Source organism: Phaeoacremonium minimum (genome assembly GCF_000392275.1).
Source record: "Phaeoacremonium minimum UCRPA7 unplaced genomic scaffold PA7_03_scaffold_288, whole genome shotgun sequence".
NCBI classification, from domain to species: Eukaryota; Fungi; Ascomycota; class Sordariomycetes; order Togniniales; family Togniniaceae; genus Phaeoacremonium; species Phaeoacremonium minimum.
Genome location: NW_006921193.1, coordinates 438,317 through 455,737, shown reverse-complemented (window position 1 = coordinate 455,737; position 17,421 = coordinate 438,317). Strand labels below are relative to the sequence as shown.

Genomic DNA, 17,421 nt, shown 5'->3' with positions numbered 1-17,421 from the left:
AAGACCAGGTTTCTCGAGGATCGTCAACTATCTAATATTTGTCCTCGACTGAGAGAGATCCAGCTGCTACTGCTAGTCCAGGCTGCACGCGCAACGGCCAGCCAGCACCACGCAACCAACTGCTCGGCGTTGAGCAGTGGAGCTACGCAAGGGTTAGGCTTCGTTGACGGCCGCTAGCCAGGGGCACGGGCCAAGGATCAGCTGCCTGTGGCTCTCCTTCTCAGTGCCTGAGCCACAGTAAGCTTTGGGGATACTTGTCGCCAGGTCCCTAAATTGAAATGCAGCCACAGATCGATCGCGTCGTAAAAGCTACCTAACGGGTAGACGCGCGCACTCTCTTGGAAATCGCATCGTGAACTGTATCAGAGAGATGGAATGCCGCGCAGCCTGTCATCTTCTTGTCCACTATAGCATTCAGCGTTAGATGCTCCCAAGATGGTGAATAGATCTCCTCCGGCCGCGATAGTCAAACTGGAGGGATTCAATACTGACAGAAGTGTCCTTCTATAGCCTGCGTTCGCCGCCATCAACCTCGAGCCCGAGGAGAGTATCGATGAGGAAGTCGACACCACCAAAGAGCTTCAGGTATGGTCCCCTTTTGAGCCCCTTCTGCGTCCCATAGGCGATTATATGTTAATGCTTTGGCCAGGTCGACGATGCCCTCAAGCTCTTCCAGAACGCCTTGAAGCTCCACGCTCAAGGCCCTCGATTCTTCAACGAAGCGTCCGATGCCTATGATGCCCTCTTCAGATCCGAAATCTTCAAGTACCCCGAGGCCGTCACCGAATATGAGCGCTCCGAACGACAGCAAGACCCTTTTGCCCTAGAACTGTCGTTTCCCACCGGGCTCGATGTTACTGGCACAGATCCCGACGGCACCGGCAGTAGTTTGCCCCAGGCATTCTACCTCTCCTACAAGAACCATGGACAGTTCATTCTCGATCGCATCAGGCACAAGGCGCGCACGGCAGGACCGTCGGCCGACGAGGTCTTCGAGTCACCAGAGGTTCGCGAGGATGCGGGAAAGGCGCTGTACGACTTCACTGCTGCGCTAGATCGCGATCCGTCAGACGCCGAGCTCTGGAGGAGGACTGCGAGAACGGCTGCGTTCCTGAAGAGCGTGCGCGCAAGTCGATATTGTCTAGAGTCAGCCATAGAGCTAGACGACGACCCAGTAATCGTTGATGTCGAGCCTCCATCTCTGGCAGAAGGCTTCGCTGGAGAACAGCTAAAAAGCCAACTAGAGGTGTTATCCGACAATATGGCTCTGTCCCATCCCATCATGGGCCCCTATGTTCGCCGAGAGCTCCCATCGCTACTCAAGCGATTTCTCGATCCTGCCCCTTTCTTGCCGAATCCGACTACTGAGCTTGCCATTCCAAAACCGCCATATATGGACCGGAGTCTCGCAAAAGTGGTCATTGATGTACCTAATATGTCGTGGGCGGACCTTGGCATGGCTCTAGTGCAGTTCATCAACGAGCAAGGCTTTCTCGGACAAGCTCTCGACATTCAGCTTCCCGAGTCAATGGACGAGGACGAGGATTTGGTGCAAATGGAGATCGACAAGCAACTGCAAGCAGCGGACGACACTGCAAAATCGACCGACGAAGTCGCTGTGGCTTCTCCAGTAGAAGTCCCTGAACAGCCAAAGGACATCAAGGTGGCATCGAAAGACACCAAGGCGGCAGCTGATGCCCCTGCGCCGGAAAACCCGCGTAGAAGTGTGTCAATTCCTTCACGAAAGCGCTCCGTATCAGTCGCGGGCTTGCAGGATGGAGGTGACGAGGAAGGTGGCGACACGAAGAGAAGCAAGCGTACCAGACGCCGAGACACTGCAACAGTCGAGGAGGTTGTCGATGAGACGACTCTCCGTGCAAACCAGCTGCAGCCGTATCAAGGAGCGGATCAGAACCTGTTTCAGCTCACAAAGAACATCCTGGAGAACTTGGGCGTAACCGATAAAGCCACTGTTGCGAAAATAGGCGAGATCATCGACTCTTGCGCTGCAGAAGAACGGACCTCAAAAGTCACCGATCAGCCATCTATTGACCTGCGTGATACTCTTGCCTCATACGACGAGGGCAACGCAAAGATTCTCCTCAACAAGAAAGAGCCTCCTGCTCTAGGGCTTAATGCGTTTCTGGAGCACACAAAATCAGGCTCTCAGCATGCCTCGGATACGCCTACTTTCGATGAACGAAGTGGTTTGCATGCTTTTGTAAAGAAGCTCAACTCTGCCTGGTCGACAGCACAAGATGCTGCTTTCGAGTGGGTACGCAGTATCTCTAAAGATTACGAGTCCAAGAAATGGTCAGATCATATGAAGACCGCGGTTGTCCAGGTCATCAGTCGATTTGACGAGGCCATATATGAGCGAACGAATTTCGAACTAGATCGACTTCACCGGTCACAGAAAGATGAGAATCTTCTATCGGAGCTTGACTGCATGATACAAATGCTTTTCGAGCTCTATCTAGATGTCTATGAGCGTATAACAAACCCGAATAGCGTCGTTGATTATGCGATCAGGGTGGAGACCAAGGGACGGCTGGGCCGTTGGCTAGATCTTGCATCAGAGCTCAGTCGATCGAGACAGGGCGATAAGGCGGATGAGAGCCTGTCCCTTCGTTTTCTCTGGGCCTGTGTGTTCTCCACAACCCTCTCCCAAGAAGTCGATGCAGATCATATCCTCAGGTGCTGGACAAGCCTTCGCGATTTCCTCGCAAACGTCGGCAGTGTCGACATATATCTACCGAACAATGCCGTCATACCAGAAATATCACCAGCAGCAGCGGACAGAGAGATTTCGAAGATGACGACCATGGATTTCTTCCTAACCCTATTCCAAGAGGAGATGACAGACCCGGTGTCCGTTATTGATACTTTGGAACCGGTCCTCAATCCTGACTCTGTATTTGTGACTATTAGCAAAGCTAAAGAAGTCAACGGCGACAAGGGCGATAGTGCCTCAAAGACAACAAAAGTACCCATAGCAGAAGTTGCCAATCAGGGACTTCGAGACTTGTGGAAGTTCCTACTCAACAGCAGTACAGATCTCCGGCTTTTCCTGTGGTCGCGACTCAGTGATGCTTATGGCGCGATCAAATATACGACAAAGCAATTCTCGTGCCTCTTGAAGAGCATCGAAATGGTGGTTGCCGATCTCGATCATGACACCTATAAGACAGCTCCTCAAGAAGCTCGAAAGACACTACTGCTGAAGTTGATCAAGTCAATTGATGACCTGATGGTCTCCGCGCTTTCCCTGGCCCTCAATGACAATAGTGCATTTGACATCATTGATGAAGAACATATTCGATCGACCTCTGCCGCACTCGCCAAACATAATTGCTTGCTCCATATTGCCGCCATGTTTGAAGACGAAGTTCGCTTTGGTATTTGTCAGTCTCCCTCCAACAGCTCAACGTATCAGCAACTTGTGCAAAAGCTACGGGAGATGCAGGTCAGGACTTGGTCGTTGCAGTACACGATGTTGAAGGTCGGCATCCATCAGAATCAGACGATTTTCAAGACGCCAGACAACGATCTTGCTGAATATCTTAATGCTGTGCACCAAGTACTGGGCCTGAGAAAGGCCTGCAAGGCATCAAACAAGATATTCTTGAGAATGATGCGTATCGAGCTGCTGAAACAGAAGAACATCGAAAATTGGGAGGACTATCTCGGTCAGGTTCTGTATGACCTCCACGGATTGAAATTGGGAGTCGGCGTATGGGAAATCCAGGATCATGGATGTCCAACTGAGAAACTTGAGAAGCGCGCTGCCATGCAACTTGTGGACAAGGTCACCGTCCTAGCAAATCGTATGCCGATGAAGGATCTTCTAAAATCAGATCTCAAGAACACCATCGAGCATATGCAACAGGCTATCGGCCAGACGAAGTCCACAGCACAAATGATCCACAACCTCCGCAACTTCACCGAATACCTCAAGAAGCCCATTCATCCACTAAGGCTATACCAAGCCCTGTCTGGAAACGTCACTTTAGATGCGGTGACTGTGCACACTCCGGAGAGTGCTTTGGCAGAACATGGGTGGTTCTTCCTTCTGGGCATGATCGCACTCACCAAGTTCAAAGGCGTAGATCTCAATAGACGACAAACCCCAGGCGCTACCGACGACCTGAGGATTGGTGCGACGTTCTTACGACTACAATTGCAGTTTACCCCTGATCGTTGGGACGCCTGGTTCCGCTTGGCCGAGTGTTTCGACTATGAGCTAGACGAAGCTGTACTATGGACTGCAGACAAAATGAACAAAGATCGAGGAGAGCTGGTTAAATTTCAGCGGAACTCAATCCACTGTTACACTCTTGCACTGTCAAACTCGCACTCTTGGGAACCAGAAACGGACGAAGACGCGGACGCTTTGAACGAACTGCATCTGAAGTTTGCTATGAGGCTCTATGCGTCCAGTCGAGAGCCTTTCGCCATGGAGCCGTTCCGGCATGCCGATCAAGAGCGATTCTTCATCGAGAACCATGGCGTTGGTACATACAAGAAAATCCTTCACGAGGAGATGAGCGATTACAAAGTCTGGAAATTCGCCGCCCGACTGTTCAAGCGGGCAATGGCTGGGCGGCCAAAGGACTGGAAGAACCCCTATATGCTCGCCAAGTGCCTATGGAAGATGTACCAGAAACCTCTTGAAACACTTGATGTCAAGGATCGAGAAACAAGACCTTCGATGGAGGCGGTCATCGCAGCCCTTGAGAAGTCAATCCACATTGTATCACTTCTTCCCAAGCCCCGCCACGGCCAAGATCCCATACTCGAGCCACATTACAAGATGGTGGCAGTCCTGTATAAACTTGTATCGCGAGGAGACTTGTCGCCACAAGATGCAGCTGATATCCTATCAAAACAACCGTATGCTGTCCAACCCAACGAGGACATCAATGTCAGCGAAGCCGATGGTTGGGAAGGACTGGTGATACAGAATCTGCGGCATCTCCGTGACAAAGACAAGTCTAACTGGCAACACCGCATCATCATGCGACATGCTCGCATCCTGTTTGATCCAGAGGACACTTCAGCCGACAATTACTTCCAAGCCAAAGCGGCGTTCAGTGTTCTCCGCGAATCAATGTTCACAAAGACCATGGTGATGAACGTGTGGAAATGTGATGCGGAGCGTCCCGGTCGACATCACGTCTATACCGAGCAGTATGTCCGCTTCATGGTCAGTCTCTTGGTTGTCCTTAAAGACCGGGTGAATCTAGAGGCTATGCTCCGACGTATACGAAAGAAAGGAGCTGACTTCTACCACTTCGCCGAGTTGTGGGCTACATGTGTTCAACAATACGTACGCCTCCTACGGCAAACCTACCAAATCCCGCCTGTCGAGGAAGACGTATTTAAGAGTATGTCACCTGAAGAGTTTGAGATTCTAGCCGAGCGGATCGCTGGCTGGGTTGGCGAGCGTGAGAGGGATCATCATGCACTCAATGCTTTGAAGGACGCGATCGAGCTGAAGAAGCTCAATGGCGGCTTGACGAGGGCAGGGGCAATTGATGACCTGACAAATGACTCCTACTCAATTCTGTACCTAGACATCGCTTCAGAATTACCCGGTCCAGATCCGGCAACGATCGTTGAAGAGCGTGAGCGGGAGAAACCTAAGGATGGCGATGGCGAGATGACAGATGCACCCGCCTCCACAAATGGTCTGCTCAAGCCTACCGATAAGGATGGCGATGAGTCAATGAAACTCGGTTCCTTGATGCGGCCCTCGCCTGAGCCAGGTCAGGGAGAGAAGATGGAGAAGCAGCTGTCCAACACAGGCGATCACGCCGTTGCCAAACGCAGAGTCGTCGGCGTTCGTCGAGCAGATATCCTGCGCAAGGCCGAGCAAGCAGCCCTGCGTGCCACGGAGCCACCACCCAAGTCCGCAGTCAGCGCTGCCTCCTCGGGACGGAAGTCTCGCATGGGAAGCACGAGCAGCGGCAAGAACGGTGCCACCACGCCTGCGCCTGAGGAGCACAGTGGCGACAGCGATGCGGATGAGGACACCGAGATGAAGGATGACGGTGGTGATGGCGATGGTGATGGCGCCGAGGAGCAGGACGGTGAGGAGGAGGACAAGGCTTCCAGTCGGGCGTCCAGCCCGCCTGGCACAGTTCACGACGATGCCGATGATGAGAGCGATCTTAGCGACGTGCCCTCTGACTTCGACGACGATCAGGACATTCCTATGCCTACTATGTTTCCCAACCTGAGGCGAAGCGTGGAAGCTGGAAACGTATCAGGTAATCATGATAGCGACGCCGATGAAAGCTCGGCGGACGACGAAATAAGCTCACCTCCAGCCGATGAGGATATTGAAGAAGGCGAGGATGAGGACGAAGGTGAAGGCGAAGGTGAAGCGCAGGATGAGGATGGCGAGGAGATTGAAGAGAGCAATTGATGTATTACATATATTGTATAACATAGACAGAGGTTTTGATATAGCTGCGAAGCAATAACCCTAATCAAGGGGACGGTTTATTATAGTGGTATTAATCATCTATCACACCGTGAGAATCGTGACTATTGGCCGCGGGGGACTGATCTTAACAGTCGAGACCGTCTCCTATCCTTCAGTAAGTACTCTCGTCCAGTCAAATTTCCGCCATTTTTTCTTGAAACTATCTACTCGGGGGTCATTACGACTCCACCGCCCCTGACGCTTGATAACATCCGGCTCTGCATCCAGCATACCTCCGATAATCTCCCTAGCAAACAGATCACCCCGTGGCCATCGTGATGCATCTTCTACAATGTGTCCCAAACCACCATCCAGTGTGAACCACGCGTGGAAGTAAGGCATCTCCTTCGCGATGCTCCTTCGGAAGGCGAGCTTTCCCAGGCCTTCGCGTGCACGCTTGCCAGTGTCAATGATTTTCTTGTGTTGAGTCCACTCATCATCAGCGGACAGCATCGCTTCTCTGAAGAAGGCAGGGGCGGTGTCTCCCAGGTCATAGGGTATAGGGACCGCGATGAGGGCTGCATGGAGACGACGGTGTGGTGCTGCGGCATTCTCATAGAAGATGACCTCACGTCCCTGATCATGATATAGGCGCGTAAGTGACTTCATGAAATTGCGCATCTCCTCCCACTCGTCGTCATCGCACTCGAGCAGATTAGTTCTGTGAGTGACCGGAACTATGACCGCTCCACCCTCAGCACCTGTAAGCTCTGGCTCCGTGGGGATGGTAAGGAAGACCCTCGGTGAAAGAGAGATGATTGGTGCAATTGGAAGATTTTGAGGAGGATTCCGATCTTCGTGGTGGCACAACGGACAGGTATCCAGGATCTTGTTCATCTTCTGGAATTCAGCGACCGTTGCGTTCTTTAAACTGGTTTCAGACTTATGCACTCGCTTCGCAAGCTTTTCAGCATTTTCGTCCAAGTACTCCAGGTCATCGTCGAATTTTGCGTCTTTGGCAATACGCTCGGCCAAGCGCATGCCCTCACCTCCAGCCTGACCGCGGGTTCTGCGCTCCTCACGCAGCATATCCTCGACACTCATGTCCTCGTTCTGCTCCACGAGCCCGCGCTCGCGGCCTCGCTTTGTGACAATCTCCTTTACTTCCCCTCGAGGGCCAGCCAGCATCCGATTATGCATGGCGTCCAAAACAACAGCTCGATCGGTACTCACGCCGGAGTTGAAGTTTGCCAGGGCCTTGTTGTACTCAGCTTCCAGCTTTTCCACGTCCGGAGCTTTGCGAAACTTCGCCTTCATGAGCTGTGCGCGCATCCGATTCAGTGCTGTTTGGTCGAGGGTTGGGGCAGTGTCCTCCAACAAAACACCTTGCTCAGGCTCATCAACCGTAACAGCGGCGGCTTCCTCTCTCGGTGGTGGTCTTCTCTTCTCCATACGCTCGCGGTATAAGTCTCCTGAGGGCTTTTCTTTGCCCACATAGCCTTCTCCATAAGTTGCCCGCCTATCAACCTCAATTTTCTCTTCCCTCGCATCATCAAACTCACGAAGACTGCCGAATCTCTCCTCGGCGACTTCGTCCACAGGTCGTCCCGTCTGCTCCGCGGTATTATAAACAGCATTCAACTTGGTCATCCTCCACTTTGAGCCTTCATCTCCGAACCTGTAGTCCACGTCAGGCTGTGAAACCTCCAGGTCGTCCAATGTTTTGCCCTGATTTAGATCGCGTAGGCTCGAGTTAAGCTCCCTACTGTGAATGATGCGCTCAGGCTCTTGTTTGGGCGGAGGTGGCTTTGCCTTCTTGGCTCCTCTGTGTATGTAATCAATGTCGAGAGCAGAAGGGGCGGTCATCCATGAATCTCTGGCAAGAGGCTTTGCTTCGTTTGAGGGTTGTTCCTCATCAGGCAGTGGGAGATCTTCCTTGGGGTCGTGAGATTTTATGAATGCAGGCTCTTCAGAACCGCCCTCTTGTGAGCTTTTCCTATCACGGCTGCGGTCTCGGTGTCTGTGTTCATGCCTGCGACTCGACCTCTCTTCGTCGTCTCTTCTTGATCGCTTGTGTCTGTGGCCATCCTCGTCTGCCTCGTCGTCCCGGGAATGGCGGTGCCTGTGCCTCTCTCTGTCCCGATCTCTATCGCGGGGTCTATCCCCATGGGGATCTTTTTCGCCCCGTTCGGTCGATCTGTCACGCCGGTGGTGGTGATGTCGGTGCTTCCTTTCTTTTCTGTCCTCCCGACCGTGTTCCTCGCGCTCTCGCTCTGCCTTCTCAGCAGCAAGCTGCTTTTCGAAGTCGTCGAGGCCGTCCATGCTGAACAATCAGCTCATACAGATCCTCGATTCTTCGCAAGGCTGTAGAAGAGGCAAAGGTGGAGAAGTGAGCTGTTGTATGGCTAGAACAGCAACCTTCTGATGCTGCGAGGTGACGTGATGTTAGAGCGTCAGAGCAGATAGCTCATGCGAGCAGGGCGAAAAAATGCGACTAAGCCTTGCCTGCCAGCACCCCTGCAGCGGGACTGGGAGAGCTTGGCTTTTCGCGGGGCAACACCATCTTTCCAGCCCCGCCATCCACTGAAACTTTTCTTCGATCTTACAAACGAGTATCCGGAGCGACCGCAATTACCGTCTCATCAGCATGGCGGACGCAACGACTTCTACCTCGGGCGAGGCTTCTCAGCCTGTTGCCGTTGTCTGTGTAGGGATGGCAGGTCAGTTTCGAGTGCCTCTCAAGTGAGCAGTGAGGATATTGACAGCCTCTAGGCTCCGGCAAGACGACTTTCATGCAGCGAATCAATGCCCATCTCCATGCGCAGAAAGAGCCGCCATACGTGATCAACCTCGACCCGGCTGTCCTCAATGTGCCCTTCGACAGCAATATTGATATCCGCGACTCGGTCAACTATAAAGAGGTCATGAAGCAGTACAACCTTGGTCCAAACGGCGGCATCTTGACATCTCTAAATCTTTTCGCGACCAAGATCGACCAGGTATTGAACCTGCTCGAGAAGCGCACCGCACCCGAACCTGAGAATCCAAACAAAAAGCCAGTCAAGAACATTCTCATCGACACGCCCGGTCAAATTGAAGTGTTTGTCTGGTCGGCGTCCGGCACTATCCTCCTCGAGTCTCTCGCATCCTCCTTCCCGACAGTGATTGCATACATCATCGACACCCCACGAACAGCCTCTACCTCGACGTTCATGAGCAACATGCTCTACGCTTGCAGTATCCTATACAAGACCAAGCTGCCCATGATCTTGGTCTTCAACAAGACAGACATCAAGGACGCATCGTTCGCCAAGGAGTGGATGACAGACTACGATGCATTCCAGAATGCGCTCCAGGAAGACGAGATGAACAACGCCTTTGGCGGTGCCGAGGGTGGCGACGGCATGGGCAGCGGCAGCGGCTACATGGGCAGCTTGCTGAACAGCATGAGCCTGATGCTGGAGGAGTTCTACGCGCACCTCAGCGTGGTCGGCGTCAGCAGCATGACAGGGCAGGGCGTCGACGAATTCTTCCAGGCGGTACAGGAGAAGGCAGAGGAGTTCCGGCGGGACTACCAGCCAGAGCTGGAGAAGAAGCGGAAGGAGCGCGACGAGGCGAAGAAGAAGACCCGCGAGAAGGAGCTCCAGAAGATGATGAAGGGCATGTCCGTTGGTGGGAGCGCAGAAAAGGAGAAGGCCCCTGGTGAAGACGACGACGATGATATGGATGTCGTCAGCGACGGCGATAGCGACGACGAAGCCGACGATGACGAGAACGATCAGGAGGGTCTGCAGTCACGCTACGAGGCTGCGCTCAGGGGCGATGATGAATCGCTGGGGGCAGATGCAAGCTTTGCAAAATACCTACACTCGCAGAGGTGATGGTGTTACATGGCTATGCTGGCGTTTTGAATCGGAGATGGCTTTGGACAAAGGTAGATTGTGGCATAGGTTAGCATTTTGAGGAGTTCCGGCCAGTGATACCATTTAAGATATAGATTCTATCAAAACCTCGTGCAAAAGAAGCCTGCCTAGTTGCGCCAAACACCATCAAATGCTCATTCTCCACGAGAGGCTGTCTATTCCAGGCTCCTCCGTTCGGTCTTCGACTTCCTTCTCCGACATCGCCACGAAGCTCTTCTCTTAGGCCGTCGAGTGGTAATGCCTCACTTGTTCCGTCCATCTAGAGATTCAGTCCTGACCGAACGACCTCCTATCGTGTGTTGTCTACCGTCGGGTGGTCTCGTCATCTTGCCTCAAATTGAACCATTCTATCAAAGCGTTAGATTCATCTCCCACTCAAGCTTTTTGACCATATGCTGAAGTGCCGCCGAATAGGCAGGGATCCAGGCACGCAAATCCGGCCAAAGTTCCACCGGAGTGGGCTCACCTCTTCGTTCGCTCCTTGTACAAGACACGGTTACCACAGTTCTTGCACCGAATGGGATCCGCCTTTTGCAGAGACTGGCGATCGCCGCAGTCACCGCAGAGGTACTGCATTATCGGGCCGGACTCATCGCGAAACTCACGGCCGCCGTATTTCTGGGCGCTGCCTGAGATTCCGGAGCCCTGGCCAGTTGGAACCTGGTAAGCCTCGCGAGACATTTTTATGGTTTCTTAAGTGATCTCTTGGGATTGACTGAGAGATTACGCTTGCAGGACGGCGAAGACCGAGTAGTTGTCGTATGGCTTGAAAGGAAGCATTCAAAGTGACAGAGGCGGGATGACCACTTGAAAGCGGCGAGAAAGAAAAGCGGCGGGCGGTGTGAAATAGTCCGGCAGAATTATGTAATCACATGCTTTGGAGGCACCCGCCCCAAGCAGTTGAAGCTGGGCCTGAGTGCGAGCCAACCGAGCTAACCAATTGCCAGAGTGCTTATCCTCAAGTACGGCAATTTATCGACGAGTCGCATCCCGCGTCACGGAATACAGGAGACAAGCTGCTGACGGGCCAAAAGTGCCGTATCTTCCGGCAGTAACATCGAGGATCGGCTGCATTGCGGCTGACAGCTTAGAGCTTAAGCTGACCGTAATCGAACCTCTGCCGGCGACAAGCGACCCTCACGGGCCCGGGAGAGATGGCGCCCAGCAGCTACAACTCATCTCTCCCGCCCACGCCGACCTCAGCATTCGACCCGGCCGCCGCACCCAGCGACGATGCATGTCCCTTCTGTCGCATCGCCCAGCGATATGAGCCCTTCAACCCTCTAAACCCCCCTGCGCAATCCTCTCCGAGCATCTCGCCAGCGCGGACCGAGCCCGATCCCGCGACCTACGTCATTCTATCTACGCCGCTGCTCGTCGCGTTCCTCGATATCCAGCCATTGAGCAGAGGCCACCTCCTCCTCTGCCCTCGCCGCCATGCGCCAAAACTGACCGAAGCGACCGCACGCGAGTCTTCCGAGCTCGGATACTATCTGCGCATCTTGTCGGCTGCCCTGAGCAGGGCCACTGGGGTGGTCGATTGGAACGTCGTGCAGAACAATGGTGCTGCTGCTGCACAGGTAGTGCCGCACATGCACTTCCACATTATACCCAGACCAGAGATTCGCGCGCAAGGAAGATGGAGCGAGAAATTCACCATGTTCGGGAGAGGCCAAAGGGAAGACTTGGATGATGGAGATGCCGAGGAATTGGCAGAGCATGTCCGGGGAGCTGTTGCTCAGGTCCTGGAGGAGGATCAACGGCGGGATACCAAGGCTAAGCTATGATGAGATAGAAGGAGTGATAGACATAAGATACCCCGTCAGGAAAGTTGTCATACTGGCGCAATTGATCAAGGTGAGCATTACTTCCAGCTTCGTATAGTTCTACATGTGATCTAACGTATATATAGCTACCAGAGCTGTTTCCATTTTACTCGTCATCGCCGAAGAACACCTTGACTGGCAGCCAAGCATCACCGCAGACCTTGAACCGGTCCTTGATGCTGCTCAGCTGGGTCATCTCCTCGTCCGTCAGGCTCCAGCCGTCGAGCTCAAAGTTCGCATCGATGCGCTCCTTGGTAACAGACTTGGGCAGCACGCTGACGCCTCGCTGCAGTCCCCAGACGAGCAGGACTTGTTGCGGCGTCTTGCCCTTAGCCTTGGCAATTGACAGAATTGTGTCGTTGGTGTATAGGGGGGAATCGGTGCTGCCGAGCGGCGAGTACGCGGATGCGTGGATGCCCTTCTCGGCAAGATAGTCAAGGAGCTTGGGCGATGGGTTGGCGGGGTGCAGCTCGATCTGGTTGACAGCAGGGACGACCTTGGTGCTCTCGGCGCTGAGCAGCTTCTCCATGTTCTTGATGCCAAAGTTGCTGACGCCGATGTTGCGCACCTTGCCCGTGTCCAGCAGCTTCTGCATCTCGCGCCATGTGTCGACAAAGTCCCAGTCCGGGTAGTGCTTCTTCAGATCAGCGGGGTCGCTGCTCGACGGCCAGTGCATGAGGTAGAGGTCGAGGTAGTCGGTCTGGAGGTTCTTCAAGCTCGCCTCGAAACCCTCGGTGACTCGCTTGTGCCAGGGGTTGTCCAGCTTGGTGGTCAGCCAGATCTCCTCCCGGGGCACGCCAGATGCCTTGATGCCGTCGCCGACCTCCTTCTCGTTGCCGTACGCGAAAGCAGTGTCAATGTGGCGATAACCACGGGCGAGGGCAGCCTCGACGGCATGCTGCACCTCCTTCGGCTTGCTCTGCCATGTTCCCAATCCAACGGCGGGGATCTGGGCACCCGTGTTGAGGGTGAACTTCTTGCTATCGAAGTGTTAGCTGTCTTTGCAATGCTTGAGAGTCTTAAGTGCTGCGGGGCTGCTGTTGCGGCGTGGACTTACGCTGTGTTCTGAACGGAAGCCATGATTCTCTGCATTCAATTTGATGTTATGACAAGATTAGACACTTCAGACTAGTGACAGAGATATGATAGACAGTAATAGACAGAAAACGTCTAGGGAACAGCGAGAGTCAAGATATTTATTAATCCAGAACCCCGCAGGTTATGCCGTCTCTGTCCTTCCCAAGTTCCCACCTCCCCCCAGCCAGCCAACCCGCCCGAAATGTCAGCTACGCAGCCTTGGGAGGGGCACATTGGTCCGGCGGGACGTACAGACTGTTAGACTTGCCTCTTTCTGCGCCAAAGGCGCGATGACGTGGGGCCAGCCGTGCGGTCCAGAGATGCAAATGCGCTCCAATTACAGCGGCTGTGGCGTGGGGCTACAGCTGTCCATGGCGTCAACACCAGGTGAAGATTCTTCTCGCTGCTTGCTTGCTTGCTGCAACCTAATCTCCGAGCACGCAGCTGTTGCTCGAGTCCCAGGAGGGCGGGTTAAGTTAGCTCTGAGATAGCGGCCGCGACTCGCCCCATTAGTCATGCCCACCCACCGGGGGACTCGGTCCGTTTACAATGTTGATCTCACCGTTGAGTGGAGTTGCCGCCCGGCTCTAGATGTGGAAACCCTTGAGTAGTTTTTATGGACAATCCGAGTTCATTGATTAGAATCAGACTCTACTCATTAAAGACGATGCAAATTATGTTTCAGAACTCGTTCCTTCCAACTCTTTAGTAGTTAATCACAAAGTGCCAGTGAAACATGCTGAGAAGAGTCTTCGACAGCATCTCATTTGTAAGACTCACCGCTTGCAGCTTCAAGCTCAAAGCTCCATCCCTTGTGTCTCATACATATATGATGACCATAGTAATAAGTTGAGGTTGTCTGTGCCATATTGTAAAGTGATCAATAGATTGGCAATAGGCCTTTGCAATTCATCACTCTAGCAAATGTATAGAAGTGGGGTTGTGGTGGCTTAAAGTCCCTCACCTGCAGCCTCGCTCAGGTAAAGGTCCCAATATCTCTCCTCAACAACTTTCTATCATCATATTTATGAAGTACTGCTATCTAGTCGCGGCTACTATTAGTACCTATGAGCATCACTACCAGGCTAGGGAAATCACAGCTATGAGATTGCTCAACACCACGACACACAAGGTCAAAGAGTTTGTTGGCTCAAACCATCCACCCTATGTGATTCTCAGCCATACATGGGAAGACGAGGAGGTGAGTTTGAAAGATATCGAAAATGAAACTGCGAAATCAAAAAAAGGTTCCGCCAAGATAGCTGGATGCTGTCGTAAAGCAGCCGAGGATGGCTTTGAATGGGTGTGGATCGATACATGCTGTATCGACAAAACAAGCAGTGCCGAACTATCTGAAGCCATAAATTCCATGTATCACTGGTATCAGAGCTCAACAATATGTTACGCATATCTACAAGATGTGTCAACGAGGCTCAATGAGTCAGATGGTGCAAAAATGAGGTATCGCAGAATTCATGCTACCTATGACAAGTTCAGAAGCGACAATAGCAGCAGCCCCGAGCAGACCGTGTATGTTCTCGACCGAGGCTTCGTCGGCTGGCAGGAGGTCTATGGCGAGGACGAGCGTCTCACCGAGGAATATCGGAAGGAGCTGTGGCAGGATGGCCACTGGGGCTGAAGCTCTGATCCGGCTTGTCAAGTTTTGATTGTTCCGGGGCGTCCTGATGAGCCACAAGCATCCTCGCAACACACGCCTCGATTCCGACGCCATCCCACATCCTGCGAAACCCGAGATCTAGCCCCATTCAAACTTCATCTAGCCAGCACATAAGTTCAGTAATAAACTCATCCCATAGCTATATTACACATATATACATACATACAACCAGCTACGTCGGGGAAAAAGCTACGGGTCTGCAGCAGACACTACGCTGCCAGAGGGGACCGCGATGTTTCACAGCAATGCTGATAAATTCTGACACCATCTCAGTTGCATTGACTACCATAGCATAGCTATTAACTAGGGAAAGGTTGGTATAATACATATAAATTGTTAAATTCATCTCGAGGTACAGGCGGACACCATAGGAGGCGATAGTTCCGTATTGTCACGGCCGAGCAACTATCTGCACACTTAATACCGGTACAACAGTGATTACGCAACCAGCTGCGAGCTCGATTTTAGGTGATCCTCCTTCACTACCACAAGTTCGCCAAAATCAGACCTCCAACCTTCATGATTCTTTAGGCCCAAATCGCGAAGTCTGTATGGTTGCAACAATCGTTCTCTACGTGTACCGTGCCCTCAAATGGTTGACGAAGAGCTCCGGATTCAATGAGGAGAACTCCAGAACAGCATGGACGGAACATGAGAAAAACATCTCGGCTTGGGAAGGCGAGGAAACATAGCTAAGCCTGTACCACTTCGACCCATCTAACTCCCTGCGATTTCGCTATGATAAGCGGTCCAAGGATGAGCTCAGGGAGTATTACGGGGAGAAAACCCACGATGGGGTCCCTAAATCGGTATCTCGGCTATTCGAAGGAGGACTTGCAACGTTGCAACGTTGCACGACTCTCCTTACATATCTCCGCATATGATGGAACACGCCTTCTTCATACTGCGCGCGAGAATCTAACCCGGATTTCACAAAACAATATTGGGCGACGCGTGGTACTAGCTAGTTACGCCAGAAAACAGACAATCGGGGAAACGAGGAGCAGGCGAAGAGGCACGGTAAATTTCTGACGGCGTGCCGCGATATGATGAACATGTCTGGAGGCGCAGGTCATATCACTGACTCCTTGCTGGCAGCCAATCCTCACCATTGGGACAACCCTCACATCGTGGGCTCGTGGTTGATGTGCCAGCTTGACTCGATGGGTATAGCGCCTATATATGTACCTAGAATGGTATGATGATGGTGATGGCGTTTCCGGGACACAGATACGCATGCGCACACACACTCTTACACATGCATACATGCTCTCAACAGTTTCATGTTGTCTTGAAGTACGTGCAACAAGCTAGAAAACTAATTGCTTCACCTCCAGAAAATAGGTACTAGACTACTATATGTATCCTCAGCATCACAGTGAACAACATCAGGCTGTACATCCTTGAGTATTGTTTCGGCTTCATCTCGTAAATTTACCGCTTCTGAATGGCTGTCTTCAAAACTATCCTGGGTAAGGGCTTCAGAGAGCTTAAAGAGAGCTCGCGCATACTCAATTGGCCTGTCAATCTTGTGCACCTTCGTAATTTCAATTGAGTCTCGAAAGTATTTGCTGGACTTTCAGTCAAAATTTGACAACTTTGATGGACACATGGTGAGGGAATGATCGTAATAGTGAGCTTGGATACTCACATCGCTGAATCAACTTTGCCTTAGTCCAAACAACACACTCCAGTTCTATACAGGCACCCCGCAAAGAAAGGATGAGCACGTGTCCGATCCCCTCTGAGCCAAGCGTTCTGGGCTTCGATGTAGTGTGCCTCAGCAGCATCGAATTCCCGTTGTCGCCAGTTCATCGTTGCCAGACCGAACAGGGCACTAAATGAGGGACATACTGTTAGTGATTATGCGGTTCTTAATCTAGGGGGCAAAGGAGTCTCACTATGCCAACATCGCCCAGTTCAACGGTTTCTCGCTTTTTAGTCGCGGTATGGATGCATCAAACATTTCTTTTGCCTCCGTATACTTGCCAAGATAAACCAAACACCGAGCGTGGTTCTGTAAATGTCGAGCTGGGCGATCACCATGTGTCTCACCATTCTTGACCATTTGCTGCCACCATTCACCTGACTCTGCTTCACCACACCGTGAACAATCAGTAGCATAGGGAGAATCACCGGCGAGTAGATGGGTTCAACAAATCTATCTCGTGGCCGCCAGGCTACGTATCAACTCTCCATCAAAGACCTCTTTGAGGGTCTCGATCCACGCGAGAAGTTGTATGCCCATTGTCTCTCTCAGGCTGCCTGGCATGGCAGCAGAATTATTCTCCGCCAGACATCACCTGAAGGTACCGGGATATTTGACTTCATCATCGAGCTACACCGGGCATGCCAAGGGCAATGGTCCCAATTCACGCAGCATTTCGGCGTTTTACCCGAGGAATTGGATAGTTTCCTGGATTTCGCCGGCATGTTCATGTCCAAATTGAATAACTTCTGCGTATGTTACTGTACAAGCGGTGGAAA

The 17,421-nt window shown here is 52.3% G+C and overlaps 4 protein-coding genes across 4 annotated transcripts; 2 read left to right on the top strand and 2 right to left on the bottom strand.

The window, feature by feature from the left end:
- Positions 1-435: 435 nt before the first annotated feature.
- On the top strand, positions 436-6,430 carry UCRPA7_3572 (putative transcriptional corepressor of histone genes protein; the record flags this gene model as incomplete). The annotated part of the gene is made up of 4 exons (XM_007916096.1): positions 436-438; positions 511-585; positions 650-6,272; positions 6,333-6,430. 4 exons carry the CDS (start codon positions 436-438, stop codon positions 6,428-6,430), a joined length of 5,799 nt encoding a protein of 1,932 aa, XP_007914287.1.
- A 165-nt stretch (positions 6,431-6,595) lies between these two features.
- UCRPA7_3571 (putative cell cycle control protein cwf19 protein) lies at positions 6,596-8,296 on the bottom strand (the record flags this gene model as incomplete). The annotated part of the gene is made up of 1 exon (XM_007916064.1): positions 6,596-8,296. The coding sequence occupies one exon, from the start codon at positions 8,294-8,296 to the stop codon at positions 6,596-6,598; it is 1,701 nt and encodes a 566-aa protein (XP_007914255.1).
- Positions 8,297-9,077: 781 nt separating this feature from the next.
- On the top strand, positions 9,078-10,311 carry UCRPA7_3570 (putative atp binding protein; the record flags this gene model as incomplete). Its single annotated transcript, XM_007916107.1, has 2 exons — positions 9,078-9,150; positions 9,203-10,311. The coding sequence occupies 2 exons, from the start codon at positions 9,078-9,080 to the stop codon at positions 10,309-10,311; spliced, it is 1,182 nt and encodes a 393-aa protein (XP_007914298.1).
- A 1,974-nt stretch (positions 10,312-12,285) lies between these two features.
- On the bottom strand, positions 12,286-13,271 carry UCRPA7_3569 (putative glycerol dehydrogenase protein; the record flags this gene model as incomplete). The annotated part of the gene is made up of 2 exons (XM_007916073.1): positions 12,286-13,159; positions 13,237-13,271. The coding sequence occupies 2 exons, from the start codon at positions 13,269-13,271 to the stop codon at positions 12,286-12,288; spliced, it is 909 nt and encodes a 302-aa protein (XP_007914264.1).
- Between the last annotated feature and the right edge of the window lie 4,150 nt (positions 13,272-17,421).